The 23768-nt window shown below is 41.3% G+C and overlaps 1 protein-coding gene across 4 annotated transcripts in view; it reads left to right on the forward strand.

The window, feature by feature from the left end:
- Positions 1-8095: 8095 nt before the first annotated feature.
- diaph2 (diaphanous-related formin 2) overlaps positions 8096-23768 on the forward strand; it is a 967621-nt gene continuing 951948 nt past the window's right edge. For 3 of the 4 annotated variants that reach the window (XM_068047700.1, XM_068047699.1, XM_068047701.1), the window contains exon 1: positions 8097-8552. In XM_068047700.1, the coding sequence (XP_067903801.1) occupies positions 8442-8552 (111 nt within the window). In that variant the 5' untranslated portion in view covers positions 8097-8441. Of the gene's footprint in view, positions 8553-23768 lie in introns of all 4 variants that reach the window. The other variant, XM_068047702.1, reaches the window with a different exon arrangement.

A 23768-nucleotide genomic window follows, 5' to 3' on the forward strand; every position in this document is an offset into this window, starting at 1 on the left:
TGGTAATAGATAAGAACATTTTCATTTTTCATAGAATTCAAACAGCCAAACAATCTCCATAGGGATGCCACAGATACAACTTTGGAACCAGGGCAGACCAAAGGGATTTATTTTAATGAGATTGCTGTTCAATTAGTAGCACAGCTGCAAAACATAGCTCAGTACATTGTCATGTTTCAGCAAGTGGAGTGGTACAGCTGTGATCCCATGAAGCACTAACAAGATTAATCACTATTTAGGAATGAGATCAGACCCCATATGAGAATGAGTGTGAGACAGGATGCAATATTACATGGCACCCAGAGACATGGGTGTTGGGATCTCTTAACAAATGCACAACACAAGTTAAAATTCAACAAGGCAAAATAAAGGGATGGAAGAGGAAAAGGAATGAAAGAGACCTATGGTAACTATCAAAGTAATTAACTCAAAAAGCAAAATAAGTGCAATATCACAAAAGTAGAGATTGTCATACAAGAAAACATTTTTTATTTATTTATTGATACAGCACTGAAACAGGCCCTTCGGCCCACCGAGTCTGTGCCGACCATCAACCACCCATTTATACTAATCCTACACTAATTCCATATTCCAACCACATCCCCACCTGTCCCTATATTTCCCTACCACCTACCTATACTAGGGGCAATTTATAATGGCCAATTTACCTATCAACCTGCAAGTCTTTGGCTGTGGGAGGAAACCGGAGCACCCAGCGAAAACCTAAGCGGTCACAGGGAAAACTTGCAAACTCCACACAGGCAGTACTCAGAATTGAAGCCGGGTCGCTGGAGCTGTGAGGCTGCGGTGCTAACCACTGCGCCACTGTGCCGCCCTTTTGTAAAAGATGAACACCAAAATGACAGCAAGAATAGAAAAGGAAAAGAAACTAATGTTCAACATCATTTACTAATTATTGATTACACACCTGTGACAAAAAACATGGTTTGAATAATTCACTTTAACTAAAGTAATTGAATAAGGATCAGCATGAATGACAGTGGAGAGGCTGTACTGACAGCGGATAAATAATTTTTACCATGTTACAACTCAAGTATTTGTTCAAACACCTGCTTCAATACAGTACTGCCTATCTGAGCAGCAGAGCATATGAACATTCTTCTTCAGCATGCATTCTCCAGGGTCCATTGGAATAAATCAACAATGGGTCATGTTCCTGGACAAAAGGAAGCATGAGGAATAACCTCCATCAAAAATGTTTTGTAGTGTCATTAGCACTGTACCATCAGAGATGTCCCCCATGTATCCTTTCTGCAGTCCCATTCTATATTAGGTAAGTCCAATCCTGGATAGAAGATACCCATACCATGTCCTTTTCAGGAATTTGTGACATTTGTCTCTGGATTGCTTCAAAACTTTCTTTGATTATTTGTTATTTTTGCCTGTTTGTAGTTTATTGTTTGTTATTTACATTCCAATTTCTTCAGTTTAGGAAGCATCCTAATTGTTCAAGGATTGCTTCAACTTCAAACACTCAAGTAATTGCCCATGCACTCTTTCCTTATTGAATGGGCATGATAAATATTTTACTGCCAAGCATAACAGGATGGAGTGCAAATTTTGTCTGTCATTTTCTGTCTGCACCACCAAGATGGCCTTCGTCACAGAATCACAGTGCAGAGGGAGTCCATTCGGTCCCCCGTCTCCGCACCAGCTCTCCGAAAGAGCAATTTACTCTGTTCCTTCATCCAATTCAATATTATGCTTCCCTTCGGCAGGTATGCTGTGCAAAATGGGATTGGGCAACCTATCTCATCTGGACAAGCACTTCAACTAAAGGAGGACACACTTTTCAATGAAGCCCCCTCTTCCAGTTTCGCCTTATCTATTAGCCACCAGCATCTACCAGAGTGCTCTTAGTTCCCTTATTGAGAAACTAGTATTTTGTGGAATCGCCAAGTGTAACCAGGGTAATTTGGGATCTGATCAAAGCAAAGCTGTTCAGCAAGGGCCATCTTTAGAGTTAAGCAACCGATCCTGTAGTCTCCGAACAGATATTTGTGTAATGAGAAGCTTTTTATGTTGTCTGATGCATCATAACTGAAATGTATGGAGTTCAGTTGATTGAAGATCTCAAACAGGTTTATCAACAGTTAACAAGTATATACAGCGCAGAGCTAACTATTTACATAACCTGCCTCTAGGTGTTACAGTAGCAGAGTGACTCAGGTTTGTAGTCACATGACTGCATCCTGGTATGTAGCTCATTAGCATACTAAGATCTTAAAGGGACATACTAAGATCTTAAAGGGACATCACTCTTAAAGGCTATCACACAACATCCCCCTTCTTTCCAAAGATAAATCTCGTATGCTAAAAGTAAAAATACATAAAATTAGATAACATCCAAATTATTTACGCATGAATAGAGATTGTAAAATTTACAAATGTAGAGGCTGAGGAGTCCATATATCATTTTGGTAGTTTGACAACTTTTCCAGATCTGCTTATGGTATAGCCCTCTAGGGATATGGATTTCACCCTTGGCTGTCCTGGGTTTTCAGGCATGCTGTGGATGCATTGGTTGCCATCTTATTGATCTGTCACACTCCTACTGTCGGACCGTGCTCCCTCGAGTCCACCGTGCACAGCTGGAGTACTGCACACCTCTCTCAGTTGGCTTTGGTTCCTACTGAACTTAATACTGTGCTAGATGTTGTAATCTTGTAGGGCCTAGGCTCATCACACACTCCGGACACCACTGCAGGCAATCATGTGCATCTGGCATGTAACTCAATAGCATACTAAGATCTTAAAGGGACATCACTCTCAAAGGCAATCACACAACCATTTGGAAGCAAAGTTCTGACTTGTTGCACTAGGAGGACTCAGAGACTTCACTGTCTGTATTTTGCAGCATTAAACAATGCATTTAATTCAGTGATATTAATGGCAAGATATCACAGACTATGAAGTGTTGACTCCAGAAGTCCCTGAACTAAGGATTTTGCTTTCCAAAGGGCAGACTGGAGAATTGTTATTTCTCCTGTTACTGTGGATCACCTCCTAGGAAGTAGGGCATATAGTATATATCAGCAGTTCTCAATTGTGCCTAAGATAGACCACAGGTACATGAACCATTGTGTCATATCAATCATATACTTGACCCATTACACCAGAACAGGAGTATATTTGGTCCTTTGGAAGTTAGTTAAAGCCCCTGAATGAAGTGTAGATCTGGTATCACCAGGCAGTCCTATCAGATAGACTTGAGGCTGAAGGACTTTTGCATAGGACTCTATTAAGGTTTGGTTATTGTAGTACCAAGTATAGTGGGGGGAATATGGGAAAAATGAAGCATCTTTGATTATTGTGTGGTATAATATTTGTGTATTTCTTTCTTGTTATGGCATTCATTGTTAAAATCAGATTCAGTCAAAGAAATGACACAGCACAGAAACAAATGATGGTGGGTATTTTCTGTTTCTACCCACCTATTTCAGCTGGTAGCATGAACACTAGCCCTTAAATATTGTGTGGTGTCCTAGCTGTCATGGAAGTGTGTGTTGTTTTTTCCTCTGTTTTTAAAAACTAAGTGGGGGGCAATGTACCTTTAAGGCAGAGAGAGAGAGGCTTTTAGATTCTCTGGGCAACAAAAGGAGAGCGAAGCCACATGCTGTATTGTATCAATTTAACTTTGTAAAGACTGGCCAGAACCAATTTGATCTGGAGACCAGCGAAGCGTGCTCACTGAAGGAAGGATCTCTCTCTCTTAGCAGAAAAATCTACATTGATCTTCAGGCTATATATTGCCTAAGGAGAGAGGAAACCCTGCAAAAGAACATTTGCATTGTTGGAGATCATAAATTCCTTTTTACTTTCAAAGTCTAAGAAGTGTCTGCTTCAGGAGTGACTCTCTGTTGCCTGTTTGTGTTTGCTGGAATTCTCAGTAAAGCTTCTACTGAAAGACTACCAATTTTAAAATCCAAATAGACCTGTTGCTATACTCCTTGTTGAAAGAACTTTGTGACACCTGCTGTAACCGAAGTGCTTTGAACACCCATCTCTTAAAGACTGTTTATCGAATTTGTCTGGAGATTTCAAGTGGCATCTGACTATTCAACTCAGAGACACCTCACCAACAGGGAACATAAATCATCAGGACTTACAACGCAGCTACTTTTTTATTCCTAAGAGACATCATTTTTTAAAAAAACGGTTAACCATAGGTTTTTGAATGTATGTGTGTGTGCATGAAGGTTAGAATAAATAAGAAGTTATAAAGTTGTTTGACATAAATTTATCTCAATATTGTTTAAGATTTAGTTTATTAATAAATAGCTAATTTGTTGTTGTTCAAAGATACCTGCTTTGGTCTGTTTCATTCGGGGGGTGGGGAGGGGTAGTTAATAAAGTGTGTAATTTGGCTAATTTCCGGTAGGAGGGAAAACTTTGATAATATGCTATGACCGGTGGAGTAATGGGACTGAATTGACAGTGCATTGCACCCACCTCGGTCGTAACATACTAATTGGGGGTTCGATTTGCCAGGATCCAATCCAAATCCAATGCCAATTACATGAATTATAAGGGGAGTAATAATTTGAAAGAGAAAAATAAAAGGAACCAGGTTTCTTGTATATAAGTGTAAAGGCTGTATCTTCAGAATAGCAGAATAGCAGTTGCAGAAAAGTTTCTGAGAAAGGAGAATGTGTCCCTCTGTGACTTGACAACTTTAAGAATAAACTAAAAGATTTGGCAGCAAAATTGGGGTTAGAGTTGAAATCAGATGCCAAAAAAGCAGTGATAATTGACATAATAACCCAACATCAGGAATTAGAAGAAGATGAAGAAGAATATAGTGAGAGTGAGGCAGTGGAATTGGCTAGAATTCAGTTAGAAATGAAAAAACTTGAGACTGAAAAAGAATTAAGGAAACTTGAACTTCAGAGAGAAAGTGAAAGAGAAGAGAGGGAACTTAGGTTAAAAGAGATGGAACTAAGACAAGAGGGTAGTCTTGAATCCAGGCAAAGTTCTGGTCAGGAAGAATCTGAATTCAGCCCAGGACCCAGCAAAAAAGCTGTTTAAGTTCATACAAGCTTTTCCTAAGTTTAAGGAAAGGGACATAGAGGCATTTTTCATATCTTTTGAAAAAATAGCCAAACAAATGAAATGGCCAAAGGAAAGCTGGATACTACTTATGCAAAGCAGATTGATAGGCAGAGCTCATGAAGTTTATGCCTTGATTCCTGAAGAGGCTTCTGCAGATTATGAGATGGCATAAAAGGCTATTCTCGCTATGGATAAGTTAATGGAGAGAAGGTGGCGTAGTAGTATTGTCACTAACCTAGTAATCTAGTGTATGGCTCCGGGAACGTGGGTTTGAATCCCACCATGGCAGAAGGTAGAATTTAAATTTAATTAATAAAAAAATCTGGATTAAGAAAAACTTGTTTAATGATGGCCATGAAATCATTGCTGATTGTTGTAAAAACCCATCTGGTTTGCTAATGTCCTTTGGGGAAGGAAATCTGCTGTCCTTGCCCTCTTGACTACATGTGAGTCCAGACCCACAGCAATGTGTTTGACTCTTACATGCTCTCTGAAATGGCCTAGCAAGCCTTGATGATGCTACCTTTCATGACAGTGCTCCTGATATGTCTTCCTTTTTCCTCAACTGAGGATTCCCCCCAACTGTGGTTGACAGGCCCCTCAACCATGTCTGGCCCATTTCCTACACCTCTACCCTCACCCCTTCCCCTCCCTCCCAGAACCGCGACAGGATTCCCCTTGTCCTCACTTTCCGCCCACCAGCCTCCAGATCCAAAGGATCATCCTCCGCTACTTCTGCCACATCCAGCATGATGCCACTACCAAACGCATCTTCCCCTCCCTTCCCCTGTCAGCATTCCGAAGGGAACGTTCCCTACGCGACACCCTCGTCCACTCCTCCATTACCCCCACCACCTCATCCCCTTCACACGGCACCATCCCCTGCAATCACAGGAGGTGTAATACCTGCCCTTTTACCTCCTCTCTCCTCACTCTCCAAGGCCCCAAACACTCCTTTCAGGTGAGGAACTGATTTACTTGTACTTCTTTCAATTTAGTATACTGCATTCGCTGCTCACAATGTGGTCTCCTCTACATTGGGGAGACCAAACACAGATTGAGTGACTGCTTTGCAGAACACCTCTGCTCAGTCCATAAGCATGACCCCCGAGCTTCCAGTTGCTTGCCATTTCAACACCTCACCCCTGCTCTCATGCTCACATCTCTGTCCTGGGATTGCTGCAGTGTTCCAGCGAACATCAACGCAAGCTCGAGGAACAGCATCTCATTTACCGATTAGGCACCCTACAGCCTGCCAGACTGAACATTGAATTCAATAATTTCAGAGCATGACGGGCCCTCCTTTTATGTTTAGTTTTTTTTTTCTCTTTTATCTTTGGTTATTTTATTTTAGGTTTTTTAGTGTGTTTAGTTTGTTTCTATCTGTGCCTACCCACTGTTTCTGTTTTTAACATTTTTTAAAATGTTGTGCTTGGAGTGCTTTGTGCTTTACAGTCTATTCACCCCCCCTCTGTACTAATGCTTTGTCTTTCAGCGCACCATTAACGTACCGTTTGCCTTTGTTTCATGACCTTCTTGTCAGTTATTCTCTGTGACCTTGTCCTATCAACACCTTCTCTTTTGTTATCTCTTGCCCCACCTCCCCGCTTTACTTGCTGTTGCTTCTTTTGCCAGTCACTTTACATCAGTGTACTCTGGTTCATGACCCTTCCACCAATGGGAACAGTTTCTTTCTATCAACCGTGTCTGGACTCCTCATGATTTTGAACACCTCTATCTAATCTCCTCTTAATCTTCTCTTCTCCAAGAACAGCCCCAGTTTCTTCAATCTATCCACATAACTGAAGATCCTCATCCCTGTAACGATTCTCATTAATCTTTTCTGCACCCTCTCCAATGTCTTCACATCCTTTGAGGTGTGGTGCCCAGAATTGGATACAATAATCTAGTTGGGCTGAACCACAGTTTTATACAGGCTCATCGTCGCTTCCTTGCACCCTGTACACCAAAGTCTAGGTCATTAATATAGATCAGGAAAAGCAGTGGTCTTAACACAGAACCCCAGGGAGCCCCACAGGACAGAAGGTAGCCATTCAATCCATTGTGCCGGTGCTGGCTCTTTGAAAGAGCTATCGAATTACTCCCACTTGCCTGCTCTTCCCCCATAGCCTTGCAGATTTCTGGGTTCACCAGACTGCTTCCTGGGATGAGCCTATTGTCCTGTGATGAGAGGTTGAGTAGAGTGGGCATTATATTCGCTGGAGTTTAGAAGAATGAAAGATGATCTCATTGAAACGTATAATTTTCTGAGGGGGGTTGATAGGGTAGATGCTGAGAGGCTGTTTCTCCTGGCTGGAGGGCGTACAGCTAGGGAGTATAGTCTCAGGATAGGGGGTTGATCGTTTTGATTGAGATGATTGAGATGAGGAGAAATGTCTTCAATCAGAAAATTGTGAATCTTTAGAATTCTCTACCCTACCGTGCTGTGGGTGCTCAGTCATTGCATATATTTAAGGCTGAGATATTTTTGACTCTAGAGAAATCAACAAATGTGTGGATCAGGTAAGAAAGTGTATTTAAGGTGCAAGATCAGCTATGATCTTATTGAATGGTGTAGCCGGCTTGAGGTGGCCGAATGGCCTACTCCTGGTCTTATCTAAATTTCTTTCCAATTGTAGTTATATCCAATTCCCTTTTGAACGTTACTATCGAATTTGCTGCCACTGCCATTTTGGGACATCTCTGTTATCTCAGTGCTGTGCCATTAAATAAAAAATTGGGAGCCAAGAACCCAGTGCAGTTTAGTTCGATGTGTGCGTGTGTTTGTGTGGAGGGCGGTCCTCAGAAAGGAACTGTCACCTCTTTCCTGACCCAATCAGCCAGAGACACACGTGTTCCATTCAGTCAGTTCTATCCTGACGTCACCCCAAAGGAATAGAGTGATGTAACCACCTGCAGTTCGGGGGGGGGGGGAGTGGGGGAGAGGAGAGCAGGCTTGCGTCGTGATTGACGTGGAACGTAGCCAATCGGAGGAAAGGCGAGTTGAGGGGTGTGGCCTACTGCCTGCGCATGCACCGCCGCGAGGAAGCGGTTGTGGGTAACAAACATTGACAGACGGAGGAGGTATTGCTGTCCGGTTTGGGGGCAGAGGGCGCTAAACTTAGGCTCATCAATTGCTGGTTACAAAAAACCTTGTGTTTTTGCAGGAGCGTCAATAGTGGAGTTAAAGCAAAAGAATCATAACCGAGAGGAAGAAGCGTTGGGCTGAGCGAGCAAGGCCAGTTTGTGAGTGAGATGTTCTGTCGGGCCGCTGCCGCCCAGCAGGGACGCCCATAGATAAACACCCGCCCGCACCCACAGCCACCCTCCCTTCCTCCCTGATCCTCTCTCTCTCTACACCGCTCAACATGGACGGGCAGCAGCCGCCGACAGGAAGCGAATCGCCGCCCCGCAGCCGAGATAGATCCTCCTCAAAGAAGAAACCTCCCGAAGATGACCCGAGAAACAAACCCAAGCTGGTGAGTGCTACATACTTTCACAGGCTTCAATTACTTGTACTTTTTCCCCGGTTGAGACAGTTAATTAACAGCCAGGTGTCAGTAAACTCAGGTTATAGTGAAGTTGCCAGGCCCTTCTGGTACATGCCAAGTACACACCAATGATATCTGTTGTACTTGCAAACATTTTGAAGCCTTCAATTTAAAAACATGTTTGCAGTCAAGAGCAGAATTGCATTTGTCAGTGGCTTGCTCATCAGTTACATATGGTGCTGCTTGATGCACATGTTGCTGAACCACCCCGTCCGGTAAATTGTACATGCCAATCACTCCCTTGTGTAATAGATTAAAATGTGTTCGTTGGTAAAGTGTGTTTCTACAATTTGTGTATTAAAAATGATCTCGAAGAAACCCAAAACATCTTTCTGATTTCCTGTAAATGTGTTATGTTGTATGGAGAAGGAAACAACCGCTTTGAATTTATTCTCTGAAGAAAGGAAGCATTTACTTTGACATTTTAGTATACCGCACATCCAGTGCACAACACTCATTTTAAAAACAGACTAGGGGAGATAAGCTTGCGTCTCAGATTGTAATGATTTGATTCTAAACCTCGTTATACATGGAGCTAGAAACATTTGATGTCATTCATGCAATAGGCCAATTTCTCCAGATGGTAAGACTGAATAGCCTGCAAATCATAACAAAAAAAGACAAGTAATTGGCAGTTCTTTCGATTGCTGTGCCCTGTTCTTGGTCAAAAAACCTTTTCTTCAATATATAAATATACTGCAATACATTATATATACTGTAAAAACTTTTCAGTTGCCATGAATGTGAAAGATTAACATGGTGATGTCTATTTAGGGGGAAGTGATTTTGACACTTTCTTGCATAAGTGTTGAGAATCAACTGTGAAAGCACTGAAAGTGGCCGATATAACTGATTTAAGTGCTGTAAGAAAGATTCACATTCTGCTTCTGTAAAATTAATATCAAATTAAGTAACCAGTTACTGATTTTGAAAGTAAATATATATCCATTTTAGAGGCACTGAAACTAACAATTAGGCACGTGTTATCTGCACTTTCCTCCCCATGTGAAGTACATTGTGTTAGTAAAAATATATAAAGATGCAATCAGATGTTTTATTGGTGTTCCAAAGTGGGTTTCTTGTATTTTACTGTGTAGTTTTGGCTTATTTCAAATGAACTTTCACATCTGTTGTTTGCGTTTGTATATGTTCATTCTTCTAGGAATTAGTAATTTACATTGACAGATTACTGATGCCAAATGTAAACATTGGATGCCCAAATGTAAACATGTGAATTTCAATATGTAACACTGCTTTTAAGTTTGCTTGCTTTCTTTCAGATCAATACCTACTAAACTGGTTAGGATTGTTCAACTAATGAAAATCATTTACATAGGAGTTTGCATTACAAGTTTAAATCTCCATTAGATAGAGCATTAGAGGAAGATGATATAAAATGCTCTAATTGGTCTGTCATCAATGTTTTAGTAGCTGTTAGCAAAAACCTACATTTGGCAGCACCCAGTTAAGTAGAATATTCCATTGCAACTATTATGGTCTTTAACGGAGTTATTTATCTTCACATTGGCATCCTTTTGGACATTCATGTGATATATCTGGATTGCTCAGTATGTCCAGTGAAAACAATATAGTGGTTTTACCACTCTTAATATGACTTGGTTTGGCAACCCTGAATTCCAGAGATGCCTGTTGTGAACTATGTGATTAAACCTTGCAAGGTATCCTTTTGTTAATTTTTTTTATATGCAGTTGACCTTCCAAGGAAATGAGCAAGACTAACAGAAGCAGTCTTTTCTTGAGTACATGATGTGACTCGATTTAGTGTGCTTGAAGAAACAAAGTGGTTACTGTACTCAGCAGTGTTCTCATCCTATTATGGATTTTAAAGATTTTTACATCCTGAATTTTTAGCTAGTTGAGCCTTGCAATTGTTGATTTAGGACTTGTTTTATCCACCATTTTTCTTAAACACGCTAATGTTTTTCAGTTGTAACCTATTTCTTTTGGGCCTCCTTATCTCGAGAGACAATGGATACGCGCCTGGAGGTGGTCAGTGGTTTGTGAAGCAGCGCCTGGAGTGGCTATAAAGGCCAATTCTGGAGTGACAGGCTCTTCCACAGGTGCTGCAGAGAAATTTGTTTGTTGGGGCTGTTGCACAGTTGGCTCTCCCCTTGCGCCTCTGTCTTTTTTCCTGCCAACTACTAAGTCTCTTCGACTCGCCACAATTTAGCCCTGTCTTTATGGCTGCCCGCCAGCTCTGGCGAATGCTGGCAACTGACTCCCACGACTTGTGATCAATGTCACACGATTTCATGTCGCGTTTGCAGACGTCTTTATAACGGAGACATGGACGGCCGGTGGGTCTGATACCAGTGGCGAGCTCGCTGTACAATGTGTCTTTGGGGATCCTGCCATCTTCCATGCGGCTCACATGGCCAAGCCATCTCAAGCGCCGCTGACTCAGTAGTGTGTATAAGCTGGGGATGTTGGCCGCTTCAAGGACTTCTGTGTTGGAGATATAGTCCTGCCACTTGATGCCAAGTATTCTCCGAAGGCAGCGAAGATGGAATGAATTGAGACGTCGCTCTTGGCTGGCATACGTTGTCCAGGCCTCGCTGCCGTAGAGCAAGGTACTGAGGACACAGGCCTGATACACTCGGACTTTTGTGTTCCGTGTCAGTGCGCCATTTTCCCACACTCTCTTGGCCAGTCTGGACATAGCAGTGGAAGCCTTTCCCATGCGCTTGTTGATTTCTGCATCTAGAGACAGGTTACTGGTGATAGTTGAGCCTAGGTAGGTGAACTCTTGAACCACTTCCAGAGCGTGGTCGCCAATATTGATGGATGGAGCATTTCTGACATCCTGCCCCATGATGTTCGTTTTCTTGAGGCTGATGGTTAGGCCAAATTCATTGCAGGCAGACGCAAACCTGTCGATGAGACTCTGCAGGCATTCTTCAGTGTGAGATGTTAAAGCAGCATCGTCAGCAAAGAGGAGTTCTCTGATGAGGACTTTCCGTACTTTGGACTTCGCTCTTAGACGGGCAAGGTTGAACAACCTGCCCCCTGATCTTGTGTGGAGGAAAATTCCTTCTTCAGAGGATTTGAACGCATGTGAAAGCAGCAGGGAGAAGAAAATCCCAAAAAGTGTGGGTGCGAGAACACAGCCCTGTTTCACACCACTCAGGATAGGAAAGGGCTCTGATGAGGAGCCACCATGTTGAATTGTGCCTTTCATATTGTCATGGAATGAGGTGATGATACTTAGTAGCTTTGGTGGACATCCGATCTTTTCTAGTAGTCTGAAGAGACCACGTCTGCTGACGAGGTCAAAGGCTTTGGTGAGATCAATGAAAGCAATGTAGAGGGGCATCTGTTGTTCACGGCATTTCTCCTGTATCTGACGAAGGGAGAACAGCATGTCAATAGTCGATCTCTCTGCACGAAAGCCACACTGTGCCTCAGGGTAGACGCGCTCGGCCAGCTTCTGGAGCCTGTTCAGAGCGACTCGAGCAAAGACTTTCCCCACTATGCTGAGCAGGGAGATTCCACGGTAGTTGTTGCAGTCACCGCGGTCACCTTTGTTTTTATAGAGGGTGATGATGTTGGCATCGCGCATGTCCTGGGGTACTGCTCCCTCGTCCCAGCACAGGCATAGCAGTTCATGTAGTGCTGAGAGTATAGCAGGCTTGGCACTCTTGATTATTTCAGGGGTAATGCTGTCCTTCCCAGGGGCTTTTCCGCTGGCTAGGGAATCAATGGCATCACTGAGTTCCGATTTGGTTGGCTGTATGTCCAGCTCATCCATGACTGGTAGAGGCTGGGCTGCATTGAGGGCAGTCTCAGTGACAGCATTCTCCCTGGAGTACAGTTCTAGGTAGTGCTCAACCCAGCGGTCCATCTGTTTGCGTTGGTCAGTGATTATGTCCCCCGATTTAGATTTGAGGGGGGTGATCTTCTTGATGGTTGGCCCAAGAGCTCTCTTCATGCCATCATACATTCCTCTGATGTTTCCGGTGTCTGAGGCCAGCTGAATATGACTGCATAGGTGTTGCCAGTAGTCGTTTGCGCAACGCCTAGCTGTTCTTTGTGCAGTACTTCTGGCTGCTTTAAGTGCTGCGGATGTTAAATCGCTGGGGGCTTTCTTGTAGTTCAAAAGTGCAATGCGCTTAGCGGCTATGACAGGTTCCAGCTCTTCATTATGAGATTGAAACCAGTCTGCATTTCTCTTCGCACTTTTGCCGTAGGTGGTCAAAGCTGACTCATAGATGGCGTCTCTGATGTGGGCCCACTTGGTCTCAGCATCCCCTGTGGGAGTGTTTTGAAGGGCTGTTACAAGTGAATTTAGAAATTTTTGTAACAGCTGTGGGTGAGAAATTCTGCTCGTGTTGATGCGCGGGTGGCCCTTCTGCTTGGAATGATGCAACTTCTTTGGTCTGAGTCTAACCTTGCTGCACACCAGGGAGTGGTCGGTGTCGCAGTCCGCACTGTGGAAGCTGCGTGTGATTTGAACACTGTTTAAGGCGGCTCGCCTTGTGACAATGAGGTCTAGCTGGTGCCAACGACGTGATCTTGGGTGCCTCCATGAAACCTGGTGACAGGGTTTAGTGTGAAAGAACGAGTTGGTGATGCAGAGGTTATGATAGGTACACAACTCAAGCAGTCTCTGCCCGTTCTCATTCATCCTTCCAACGCCATAGCGCCCAAGGCAGGAGGGCCATGAGTCATGGTCGGCCCCAACCCTGGCATTAAAGTCCCCCAGCAGGAATAGGTGTTCGGTGTTGGGGATGCTGCTAATGATGTTATGGAGTTGTTCATAGAACTGGTCTTTAGCTTCAGGTGCGGAACAGAGTGTTGGAGCATAGATGCTGAGTAGGTGTACTGGACCAGAGGTGGTGAGCAGTCGGATGGACAGTATGCGTTCCGAGCCATTTGAAGGAGGCTCTATCATGCTGAGCAAGGAGTTTCTGATGGCGAAGCCCACTCCATGCTGTCTTGGTTCTTCAGGATCCCTGCCCTGCCAGAAGAAGGTGTAGTCTTGCTCTGCTAGAGAGCCACTCGCGGGGAGGCGAGTCTCCTGAAGTGCTGCAATGTCCACATTGAGTCTACTGAGCTCGTTGTTAATGATGGCGGTCTTCCGAGAATCGTTGATTTGTGTAAGCTATTTAGAATTCTAAATATATCAGATATCAAATACCAAAAAATATTCAGGGGAACAGATAAGGTTGATAGAGAGAAACTATTTCTTTTATTTGGGAAGTCTAGGACTAGGGGTAGTCATCTAAAAATTAGAGCCAAACCTTCGGGAGTGAAATTAGGAAACACTTCTACACCCAAAGGGTGGTAGAAGTTTGGAATTTACTTCTGCAAACCGCAATTGATGTTAGACCATTTAATTTTAAAGCTGAGACTTATAGATTTTTGTTAATTTATTAAGGGATATGGTGCAAAGGCGGGAATAGGCAGTTAGGTTGCAGATCAGCCATCATCTCATTGAATGACAGAACAGGCTTGAGGGGCTAAAAGGACTACTCTTGTTCCTATGTTCCTATCTTAGCCAACAACGTTTTAACTTGACTGCTGGAATTTCAGCCAAGCCAAAATTAATTCCTAGGCTTGCATCATAGAGTCATTAATGGCACAGAAGGAGGCCATTTGACCCCTTGAGTCCGTGCTGGCTCCCATAGAGGAATCCTGTCAGTCCCGTAGCCTTGCAAGTTTATTTCCTGAGTGTCCGTAAAATCTCCTTTGGCAATCATTCATTGTCTGTGCCTCCATCACACTCGTAGGCAGGCTGTTCCAAGCGCATTACCACTTACTGCTTAAAAAAAGTTCTTCATCACAACCCCTCTGCATCTCTTGCCCAAAACCTTAAATCTGTTCCCTCATCCTTGTACCATCAGCTAATGGGAAGAGTTTTTCTTTGTGTACCTTATCCAAATCTGTCATAATCTTGGACACCTCGATCAAATTTTCCTGTAATCTCTTTTGCTCCAAGGAAAACAACCCCATATCCCTCATTCCTGGAACCATTTTGGTAAACCTCCTCCGCACCCTCTCAAGTGTGGTGACTAGAACTGGATATAGTACTCTAGCTTTGGCTTAACCAGAGCTTTATAAAGGTTCAACATAACTTCCTTGCTTTTGTGCTCAATATCTCTATTTATGAAGCCGACGCTCCCATAAGCTTTGCTGACCACTCTCTCAATATGTCCTGTCACCTTTAAAGATATATGTACATGAGCCCCCAGGTCCATCTGTCCCTGCGCACTCTTTAGAATTGTGCCATTAAGTGTATATGACCTTTCCCATCCCTTCTGCCAAAAGGCATCACCTCATACCTCTCTGTATGAAAATTCAATTTGCCACTTATCTGTCCATTCTGCTAGTCTATTGTTATGACTGGAGTGGGAGGAGTGCACTGTCTTTACTAGTTCCACTTCTCCACAGGTCACAACATATATTTAAATGTTTACCCAGTTACTGATGTAGTCAATCACGTATTCTACTCTTTATCCCAGAATAAAATACACCAGCCAGGTTTCCTTAATAAACAACAAAATTATCAGTTTATTATCAAACAAGATTTATCCAGTAAGAAAGCAAAGCATTAACATGCATTGAAATATGAAAATTCCCTTTTTAAATCCCCCTTGCCCCCCCCCCCCCCCCCCCCCCCCCACACACACACACAAAATACAGGAATTCTTTGCAGAGGTCTGTTACAAAAAAAAATACTTTGGCCAAATACTTGCTAATTCTTGAAAAAAGAGAAGATATGGAAGGAAGTCAGTTATCCCTTTTTGTTCTGGCGTCTGGGTATACGGAGACAGGTCACTGGGATTTTTTCTAAAGCATTCTTTTCAGGCGGCATTGAGTATTTTGCTTTTATTATCCATGGAATCTTTTCAGTTTTAACACAAGTCTTCAAAAAATAAAATATTAAAAAATGGAAGCAGTTTCATAAAACTACCTATGTCCTGTTGCAGTTGATTTGTATTATCCTCACTGTTTGCCACTGCTTCAAATTTGTTGTCACAAATCTGGCAGGTTTTTCCAGCTTCTCAGGAGAGATGCAGCACCAGGGATTTTAGCTCTCCCTCACAGGATCTTTGCAGGGTTTCTTCAAAGAGGTCGTGAAAGAGGTGAACAGGGTGGTTTTTCCTTGGCAAATTGATCTCCAACTGTCTTCAAAACAGTTCATACCCCAAACAGAAAGTCCAGACCTCCATAAACCTTGACATGTGGCTTCTTGGTAAACATCTTCCCCAGGTCACCAAGATTTCTATTGTTTATTGAACTTAAAGCACCTGATTTCCAGCACAGGTTGTTTTCAAACAACATCTCAAATGTCCTTTCAGTGAACTTGGTTAAAAAAAAACACATCCATGGAATCTTCTGATGAAAGGTCGCAGATCTGAAATGTTAACTCTGCTTCTCTCTCCACAAATGCTGTCTGACCTGTTGAGTATTTCCAGAACTTACTGTTTTTATTTCAGATTTCCAGTATCTGCAGTATTTTGCTTTTATTATCCATAGAATCTTTTCAGTTTTAACACATGCCCTCAAAAAAATAAAATATTAAAAAAATGGAAGCACTTTCTTAACGCTGCCTATGTCCTGTTGCAGTTGATTTGTATTATCCTGACTGTTTGCCACTCCTTCAAATTTGGTATCATTGGCAAAATTTGAATTGTTACTCTCTATTCCAATATCAAAGTAATTATATATATCAAAAAAGCACAAGTCCTAGCACTGACCGTTGGGGAACACCACCGTCTATCATCCTTCAGTCTGAAAAATAACCATTTATCGTTACTCACTGCTTTCTGTCCTTGATCCAATTTTTTATCCAAGCTGACACTGGCCCTCCTATTCCATGAGACTCAGTTTGGTTAATCAGCCATTTATGTGTTACTTGGTCAAACGTTTTCATAAAATCCATATAGACAACATCCATTGCATTTCCTTCATCAACCTTCTCTGTTACTTCAAAAAATTCAATTCAGTTAGTCAAGCATGATCTGCCTTTCGCAAATCTGTGTTGGCTATCCTTAATTAGCTCAAACCTCTCTAAGTGCTTGTTGATTTTTTTTTTCCATGATTATTGTTTCTAAAACCTTGCTCGCTGCTAATGTTAAACTGACTGGCCTGTTGTTACTAGGAATGTCCTTGCACTCTTTCTTGAATAAGGGTGTCACATTTGCCACTGTCCAAGCCTGTGGCATTTCCCCCATATCTTGGGAAGACTGGAAGATTCTGGTCAGCCCTTCTGCTGTCTCCAGCCCCACTTCCCTTACCAACCTTAGATGCAAGCCATCTGGACCAGCTGACTTATCCACTCTAACCATAGCCAGCCTTTCCAGGACCTCCTGCCTCTCAATTTTCACCCCATTCATTACCTGTACCATCGCCACTTCTTCTGATTTTTTTGTCAGCATCCCCTTCCTTTGCAAACATCGAAACAAAGTACTAATGAAATATTCTAGCCTTGCCTTGTGCCTTTAAGCATCTATCACCCTCGTGATCCAAAATAGGTCCCACTCTACCTCTTATTACCTGCTTGCTATTTACATGCTGGTAGAAGATTTTTGGGTTCCCTTTTATGTTACTGCCATTCCATTCTCATATTCTTTGTTTGCCAGTCTTATTTTCCTCTACACCTCCCCTCTCAACTTACTGTTGTTGACCTGGTTCTCACTTGAAGAATTCACCTGACATGCATCTTATACCTTTTTTTGTTTCATCATATACTCGATCTCCCTCGTCATTGAAGGAACCCTGGCTTTGATTTCCCCTACCTTTTGCCCTTGTTGGAATGTACCTAGCCTGTTCCTGAAGCATCTCCTCCACAGATCGCCCATTGTTCTGTTAGAAATTCCAGGTAATTGAAATCAAAATCTACTTTCTGTGGAAGGGGATGCTGACAAAATGTCAGCAGAAGTCCTTGCATCCAAGGTTGGTAAGGGAAGTGGGGCTGGAGACAGCAGAGGGCTGACCATTGTAAATCACCCAACAGTTAAATGTCATGGCTAAATGGTTCATATTGGGGCTGGGTGCTAAGTATTTAAAAAAAAAATAAACACAGTCTTACACTTCTATCACACATAGAGTAATTGTATGTTTTTGTCGAAGTTATTCTGCTATTTTAATATTTTATATAAAATATCTTGGTTCCTGGCTTGGAATATTGGGATTTGTACAATTGACGACCTACCAGAATGACACATTCTTGAACAAATTCTTATGTAGGATTATGAGGAAAGAGCATGGGTGTGTGTTTAATTAGATATCGTTTTTGAAGAGTTGGCACAGGCAAGATGGGCTGAATGACTGCCTTCTGCGCAGTTTGATTCAATGTCACTTCTATGTTCCCTAATGTAACATGTCAATTCTGTACTGATTCATCGTTGTACACTCATCATTCTATAGATGACTCAGCTTGCTAGTGAAGTTAAAAAAAAAACTGATCTCAGCATTCCCTTTTTGAACAAGACTTGATTAGCAGGCAAAAATAGTGGCCTAGGACAAATTTTAGAAATTTTAGAATTTTTTGTGATTGTCTGAATTAAACATATGCAGCAAATGTTGCGATCCCTGAGCTATCATCTGTCAAATCTATGGTATCTATAAATGAACGGATGCAAATCCTTCCATTAAAATGCATGCTGCAGTGTAACGTAAGTTTCAACATTGACGTAAGAGTAGACATAAATGCTCTGATGCTGCCTATGTTGTTGACCAAAACAAAAGTTCAACCTTCATAAATGGAATGAAATTGCAAAATTTGGACTGAATTAGGAGTTATGGCATTCTGTCTTGTTGTCTATGTTCATTAACTAAATTTACGATGATTGTTAAAAATATTTTGTACTATTGAAAAAAAAAATCAGAGTATGGAATTTGTCTTTCTTGAGTAATGGTTCTCAATACTAAGTAGACGAGACATTTTTCTACCTGTGGAATTTATAGAAAAAAAATCTGAGTAATGTGTGAATACTTTAAATGCTCTTTGCCCACTGTTCAATGGAGTAGTTTTGTGTGTTGATGTGCTAAGGTACAGTACAAAATAATTTATTAAGTGTCGCAAGTGGTCATAATTCAGTTGTACTTCATTAAAATGTCATGTAAGTTCATTGTGGCAGAGAACTAGTCATAGCGCATGTATACCGCAGCTCAATGTAAGACCAGTTGTTGAATATAGGTTTCAGCCAGGCAGTACCCTGGTGTATAGTCTCTTTGGAATGTGGGAGAGCATTCTGTGTAATCATGCTTGTGCGAAGCTTCTTGCCCAGCAGGTAAAATTTAAATGTTTAGGCAGCATGGGTGGCAGAGGCTGCACCAGCTAATCACTTATCTGAGCTCCAGGTATGTTTAAAAAGTACTGAAGAGATCCTAGGCACTTTTTAAACCTGATCTGAAGCTCCAAGCTGTGTTGAACACAAGTGGTGTGAGACAACAAGAAATCTCTGGCCACTTATCTTTGGTGTCAGGTTGTCCTCTGATTGCAGATACTTGTACTATAGTTTTAATGTTGTGGGAACTGGAAGCTGTTTTGTAGTGATGTTACAAGTTGTATGACATCCTCACATAGGCTTTTAATTATGTTACAATGAAATAACTACTTTTGTATCCTTGCAGAACAGTTTCTATTTCATAGCAACATTAAAATTGTAATGTGATTCACTTGAAAATGGTGCATTTCATAATCGATGCTTGCTGGAATTGAGTTTAGAGCAGAACATAATGTGTCAGATGCAATTTATAGTTGTCCCCCATGGAGCCCAGTTCTGCTCCAGAATAGGATCTACTACATGCTCTGGGCATTTGAACCTCCCTTGTGTATTGTGCATGTGTGCATAATTGATCATGTGCCTCATCATCTTCAGATCCCTGATACATGCATGTCCTGGAATCTGCTTTTCTCGCTCTTCAAAATAAAATGTAACAGAAGTAAGTGATAGCAAAGGCTTGGTTCTGTTTAATGTTTCTTTGGACAGCTTAATAGAGACTTGGAATGTGTCTTGTTGGGGAACCATAGAAGTAAACTTTGGCCTATTGCTCTGCAGTCAAATTCATGTTACTTTCTGACCAATACAAGAAGTGTTGTGGCTTAGCTTGTGGGTTAGAGCAGTGACAATATAATAATTTCCTCTAAGAATCTCTTTATAGGCTGGAAATATTGGGAAAAATGTGGAACACAAATTATACTAAATGTATTACACCAATACTAATATATACATATGCTGTATTCTTTTTCTTTACTTTCACAGTTATTGTATTTTCCATTTTGTTTGCTGTTAGCAGCTGAGCATTCAGGTGTTTGCTGCTTTAAAACAATACAAATCTAACTTTGAAACTAGAAACACACTGAAGCATCACTGTGAACGCAAGTTACTTCAAGTCAGACTGATTAACTTTTTGGTATTTTTATTTAATGGAAATAGAGATATCCTCTCAGGAAGCAGCATTCTGCTGATTTTTGAGATGATATCTATGTGTACCAAATGTTTCAACACTTGCACACTAAGTAAATTGATTTGAAAAGTCAAGTTTTGTTCAGGTACATTTTAGCTGTACATCTAGAACCTTTTGTAATTTCTAGTTTCATAACATTAAATTGTAATGCAATAATCTTCACTTATGACATTTCACATTTTAATTTAAGTTCAGAATTAGCAAATTTTCTTGGAGTTCTGTGAGTACGTGTAGAAATAAAATGGCTTTGGCAGCATGCTGATCGATATGCCCTCCCTTCAATGTTTCTTTGGACAGTGTTACGACTAGGTGAGAAAGAGGTCTAGGGTTCTCTTTCAGCCTTCTGTTTAATTTTAAACACCCTATTTTTAGCTCACCCCTGGTGAATCCTTGTTCACTGCTTTCTAATTCTAAGGCAAAGAAACACGCACAAACAGGCTTTCTTGGGTTTAAAGAAGAACAGTTGAAATTTATTCAACTTAAACTCCAATTCAGATACACGACGTGCCCATGCTAGCTTGCATACACGATACACACATGCAGATAGGGACAGAAAGAGCAGAAGAAAAATAAAGTGGGAACGTTTGAGGCAATCTCTGAAGAGGGTTTTTTGTTACTGTGCTTCGAGCTCGCTGTAGAGTCCTGATTGTCGGTAGATCTTATTTTTTTATTGGGGCCCAGTATTCTTCTTAAACCTTGTTCACTGTAGGAGACTTTTCTCTCTTGGTGTTCATGTGTCTTCAGTGGGTTTTGGAGTTCCATAAGAAAGAGATGGGAGCAGACAGGAGAGGTCTTTTCAGTCCAGGAGCAAACCGCTTTCTGTAGACTCAGTTCAAACTGTACAATTCAGAAAATAATCCAGACTGCTAAACAAGTTAGTCATGTGACTAACTGGCTTGACCACATCTGTTTGTGGATTGTATTGGCGCAGGGGATAGCTCCTTTGTTCCAAGCACTGTCTGTTAATATGCAAAAATGTCAAGCCAGCCAGGGGCCTGGCAACCTCTTGTCACAGGCCTTCTCTTCTTCCCAGCAACAATTTGAACTTTAATGTCCTTGTGGTGAAATTAATGTGCCTCATTCTTGGCAGATGGGGGCCTGCATCACAACAGTTTGACCAAGATTTAAAATATATGATGTTGGGAGTAATGGCAGTGAATGGTCGTGCTACAGTTTATCCTGAGGATCTTTCATGTTAAATACTCCGTTGCATATTTTGAAGGGTCAGTCTACTAACAGTTTGTTGGCTCTGGGCAAATGCCATTCTTGTTTTGTGTGGTTGCATCATGCTAGAAAAATAGATTTCCTAATAAGAGCAGTAGGAAATGTGCTTCTTGAATGTTCTTTGTGTTATTTATAGTGGTGTGCTTCCTGCATAAAAATGGATGAAGAGTGATGAAACTCCAGTTGTGGTAGTGTTGAAAGGCTGCACTTAGCAATTGTCCCATTATTTCCTAAGCTTTTTAGTTAATGCACAAAAGCTCTACTTATAGAAGAGCACTTATTTTCTGCTTTTGTCCATGAGGAATGCCCAAAAATTACTCGAACAATTGCCAGAAATTAAGGCAGTGCCATCAAAATAGGATTTGCCCTCTGAAGACCTGAATTGTAATTTTGGGCATGTCACAATAACCTGGTACTTGCAGTTGGTAATTGATACTTGCAGTTAACCCATTTATGCTTATAAATGGTGCAGAATGCCAAAAGCAAATTATTTTTGCCTGTTTACCTGAAAATTTATTTATTATTTGAAAATTTTTTTTCAACAATGTTTGTAATGAATAAATGGTTTATCATATAGATCTAAATCATAATAGAAAGTTATAATCCATGACCATATAGATAATATAATCAAAAATGCAGTTGTAAAGTTGGTAACATTATTGCAAAATTGTCTAGATTTTATATCTTAACTTTTTATTATTAAATGACTAGTATATCTTGGGGACATTAAACTACCAAATGTGCATCTGTGCTGCTTCTGGTTGACAGTTGCTGACAAGTGAAGGGTTAACTGTATTATCTGAGTAGAATTATCATCCTTTGGTTTAATATAGTCAGAAGAGAGAAAGCTTTACTTCCAGAAGCAGGACACAGTCAATGCTTGTGAGCTTTTCCAGCCTTGTTTTTAGGTTTCAATTAAATGTTTTAATACTTCAGTATCTTCAAAGATTCTTGATAATTAAGCAACAGTTATCCATGGTTTCCTTTCTTTTAACATTAGCCTATTTCCTATAATTTAGTTCATTTAGCTAGTACATACTTGGCAAATTGAGAAATTATGTACTGCATTTCTAATTTGTAACCTCTTTACCCAGAGAGTGGTTGGAATGTGGAACTCACTACTACAAGGAAAGTTGGGTGATCAACATAGATGCATTTAAGGGAAAGCTAAATAAACACGAGGGAGAAAGGAATAGAAGGTAATGTTGGTAGGATTAGATGATGTGGGGTGGCGTGGACACATTGGGTTGAATGATTTGATTTTGGCTGTGCATTCTGTGTAATTCTAAGTAAGTTGCAAAGAATTATTATAGCACAGAGGAAGGCCATTCGGCCCATTGTGTCCATGCTAGCTCTCTGCAAGAGCAACTCGGCTAGTTCCACACCCCTGTCTTTTCAGTGTAGCCCTGCAAATTCTTTTTCTTCAGATTGTCAAGAAAACCCCATATGCCAAATGAGAAATATTAATTTCATCAGTTGGAAACTTACATTAGACTTTTAATGGGAAAAATCCTACAATAACTTTTAACAAAACTAGCAGCCAAAATAGCCACTGCAATTTGCATTTGAAACACCAGGAGTTTGAACTGCAGATAGAAGTCTGAGCTGCTCTGGATTCAGATCAATGGCTTGCTGTAAGTAATTGAATTACCCAGGATTGCTTCATGAGCACAACAGTCAAGGCCATCCTGGCGCAATGACTGAAAGAACAAACCCCACTGAGTGTAAATTTTGACATCCTGGAACCTGTGGAGCCAATTCTGAACCTTGTATCTCATTTAAAAACAAAGGGGATTGAGAGAACCATGTGACCATCTGCCCATCTCTGAAAAAACAGAAGTTTTGTTCCAATCACAGAAGACAAAGAATAACTGAGACTGCAGCATTAGTGAAAGCTGCGTGCTTGCCTTTCTCCCTCTCCCCAGAAAACATTGTTTGAAAACCGTCTGTGACGGTGGACCCGCCAAGCCGACAAACTGCTGCAGCCAGCGACTGGGGAAGAGAGCCAACGACAATTCTGCCTTCAAGAAAACGCTGAGTAAAAGGCCAACCACAAAGTACACTTTGACCAATGAGGACTTCGAGAATATAGTTTCAGCCCCGTGGACTACCGGATCATCCACTTTTTAAAAAATGTAAGTTCTGTATTCAAGTTCCATTTATTCTGGACTTTAATCCAACACCAAATCTATTTTCCCTCTGTAATCTATGTGTGTGTGTGTGATTCTCATGTGAATGTGTAGCCTTTTTAAAGTATTTTTAAATCAGGGTTAGAGTGTTAAGTATAATAAATTTACCTCTTTCTTGTTTAAACTCAAAAAAAAAACTGTCCAATTGGTTCTTCCAGGATCACTGTAAAGGTAAAACACTCTCAGAGTTGGTAAGCACCATCACTAATTAAAAGTAATAAACCCTGTTGTGGTCAAATAAGAAGGGTGAAAGGGGCGACTGTGACCCACCTCCTCACTTGGCTGTCATAAG

The sequence above is a fragment of the Heterodontus francisci genome, chromosome 15 (assembly GCF_036365525.1).
Source record: "Heterodontus francisci isolate sHetFra1 chromosome 15, sHetFra1.hap1, whole genome shotgun sequence".
Lineage (NCBI taxonomy): Eukaryota > Metazoa > Chordata > Chondrichthyes > Heterodontiformes > Heterodontidae > Heterodontus > Heterodontus francisci.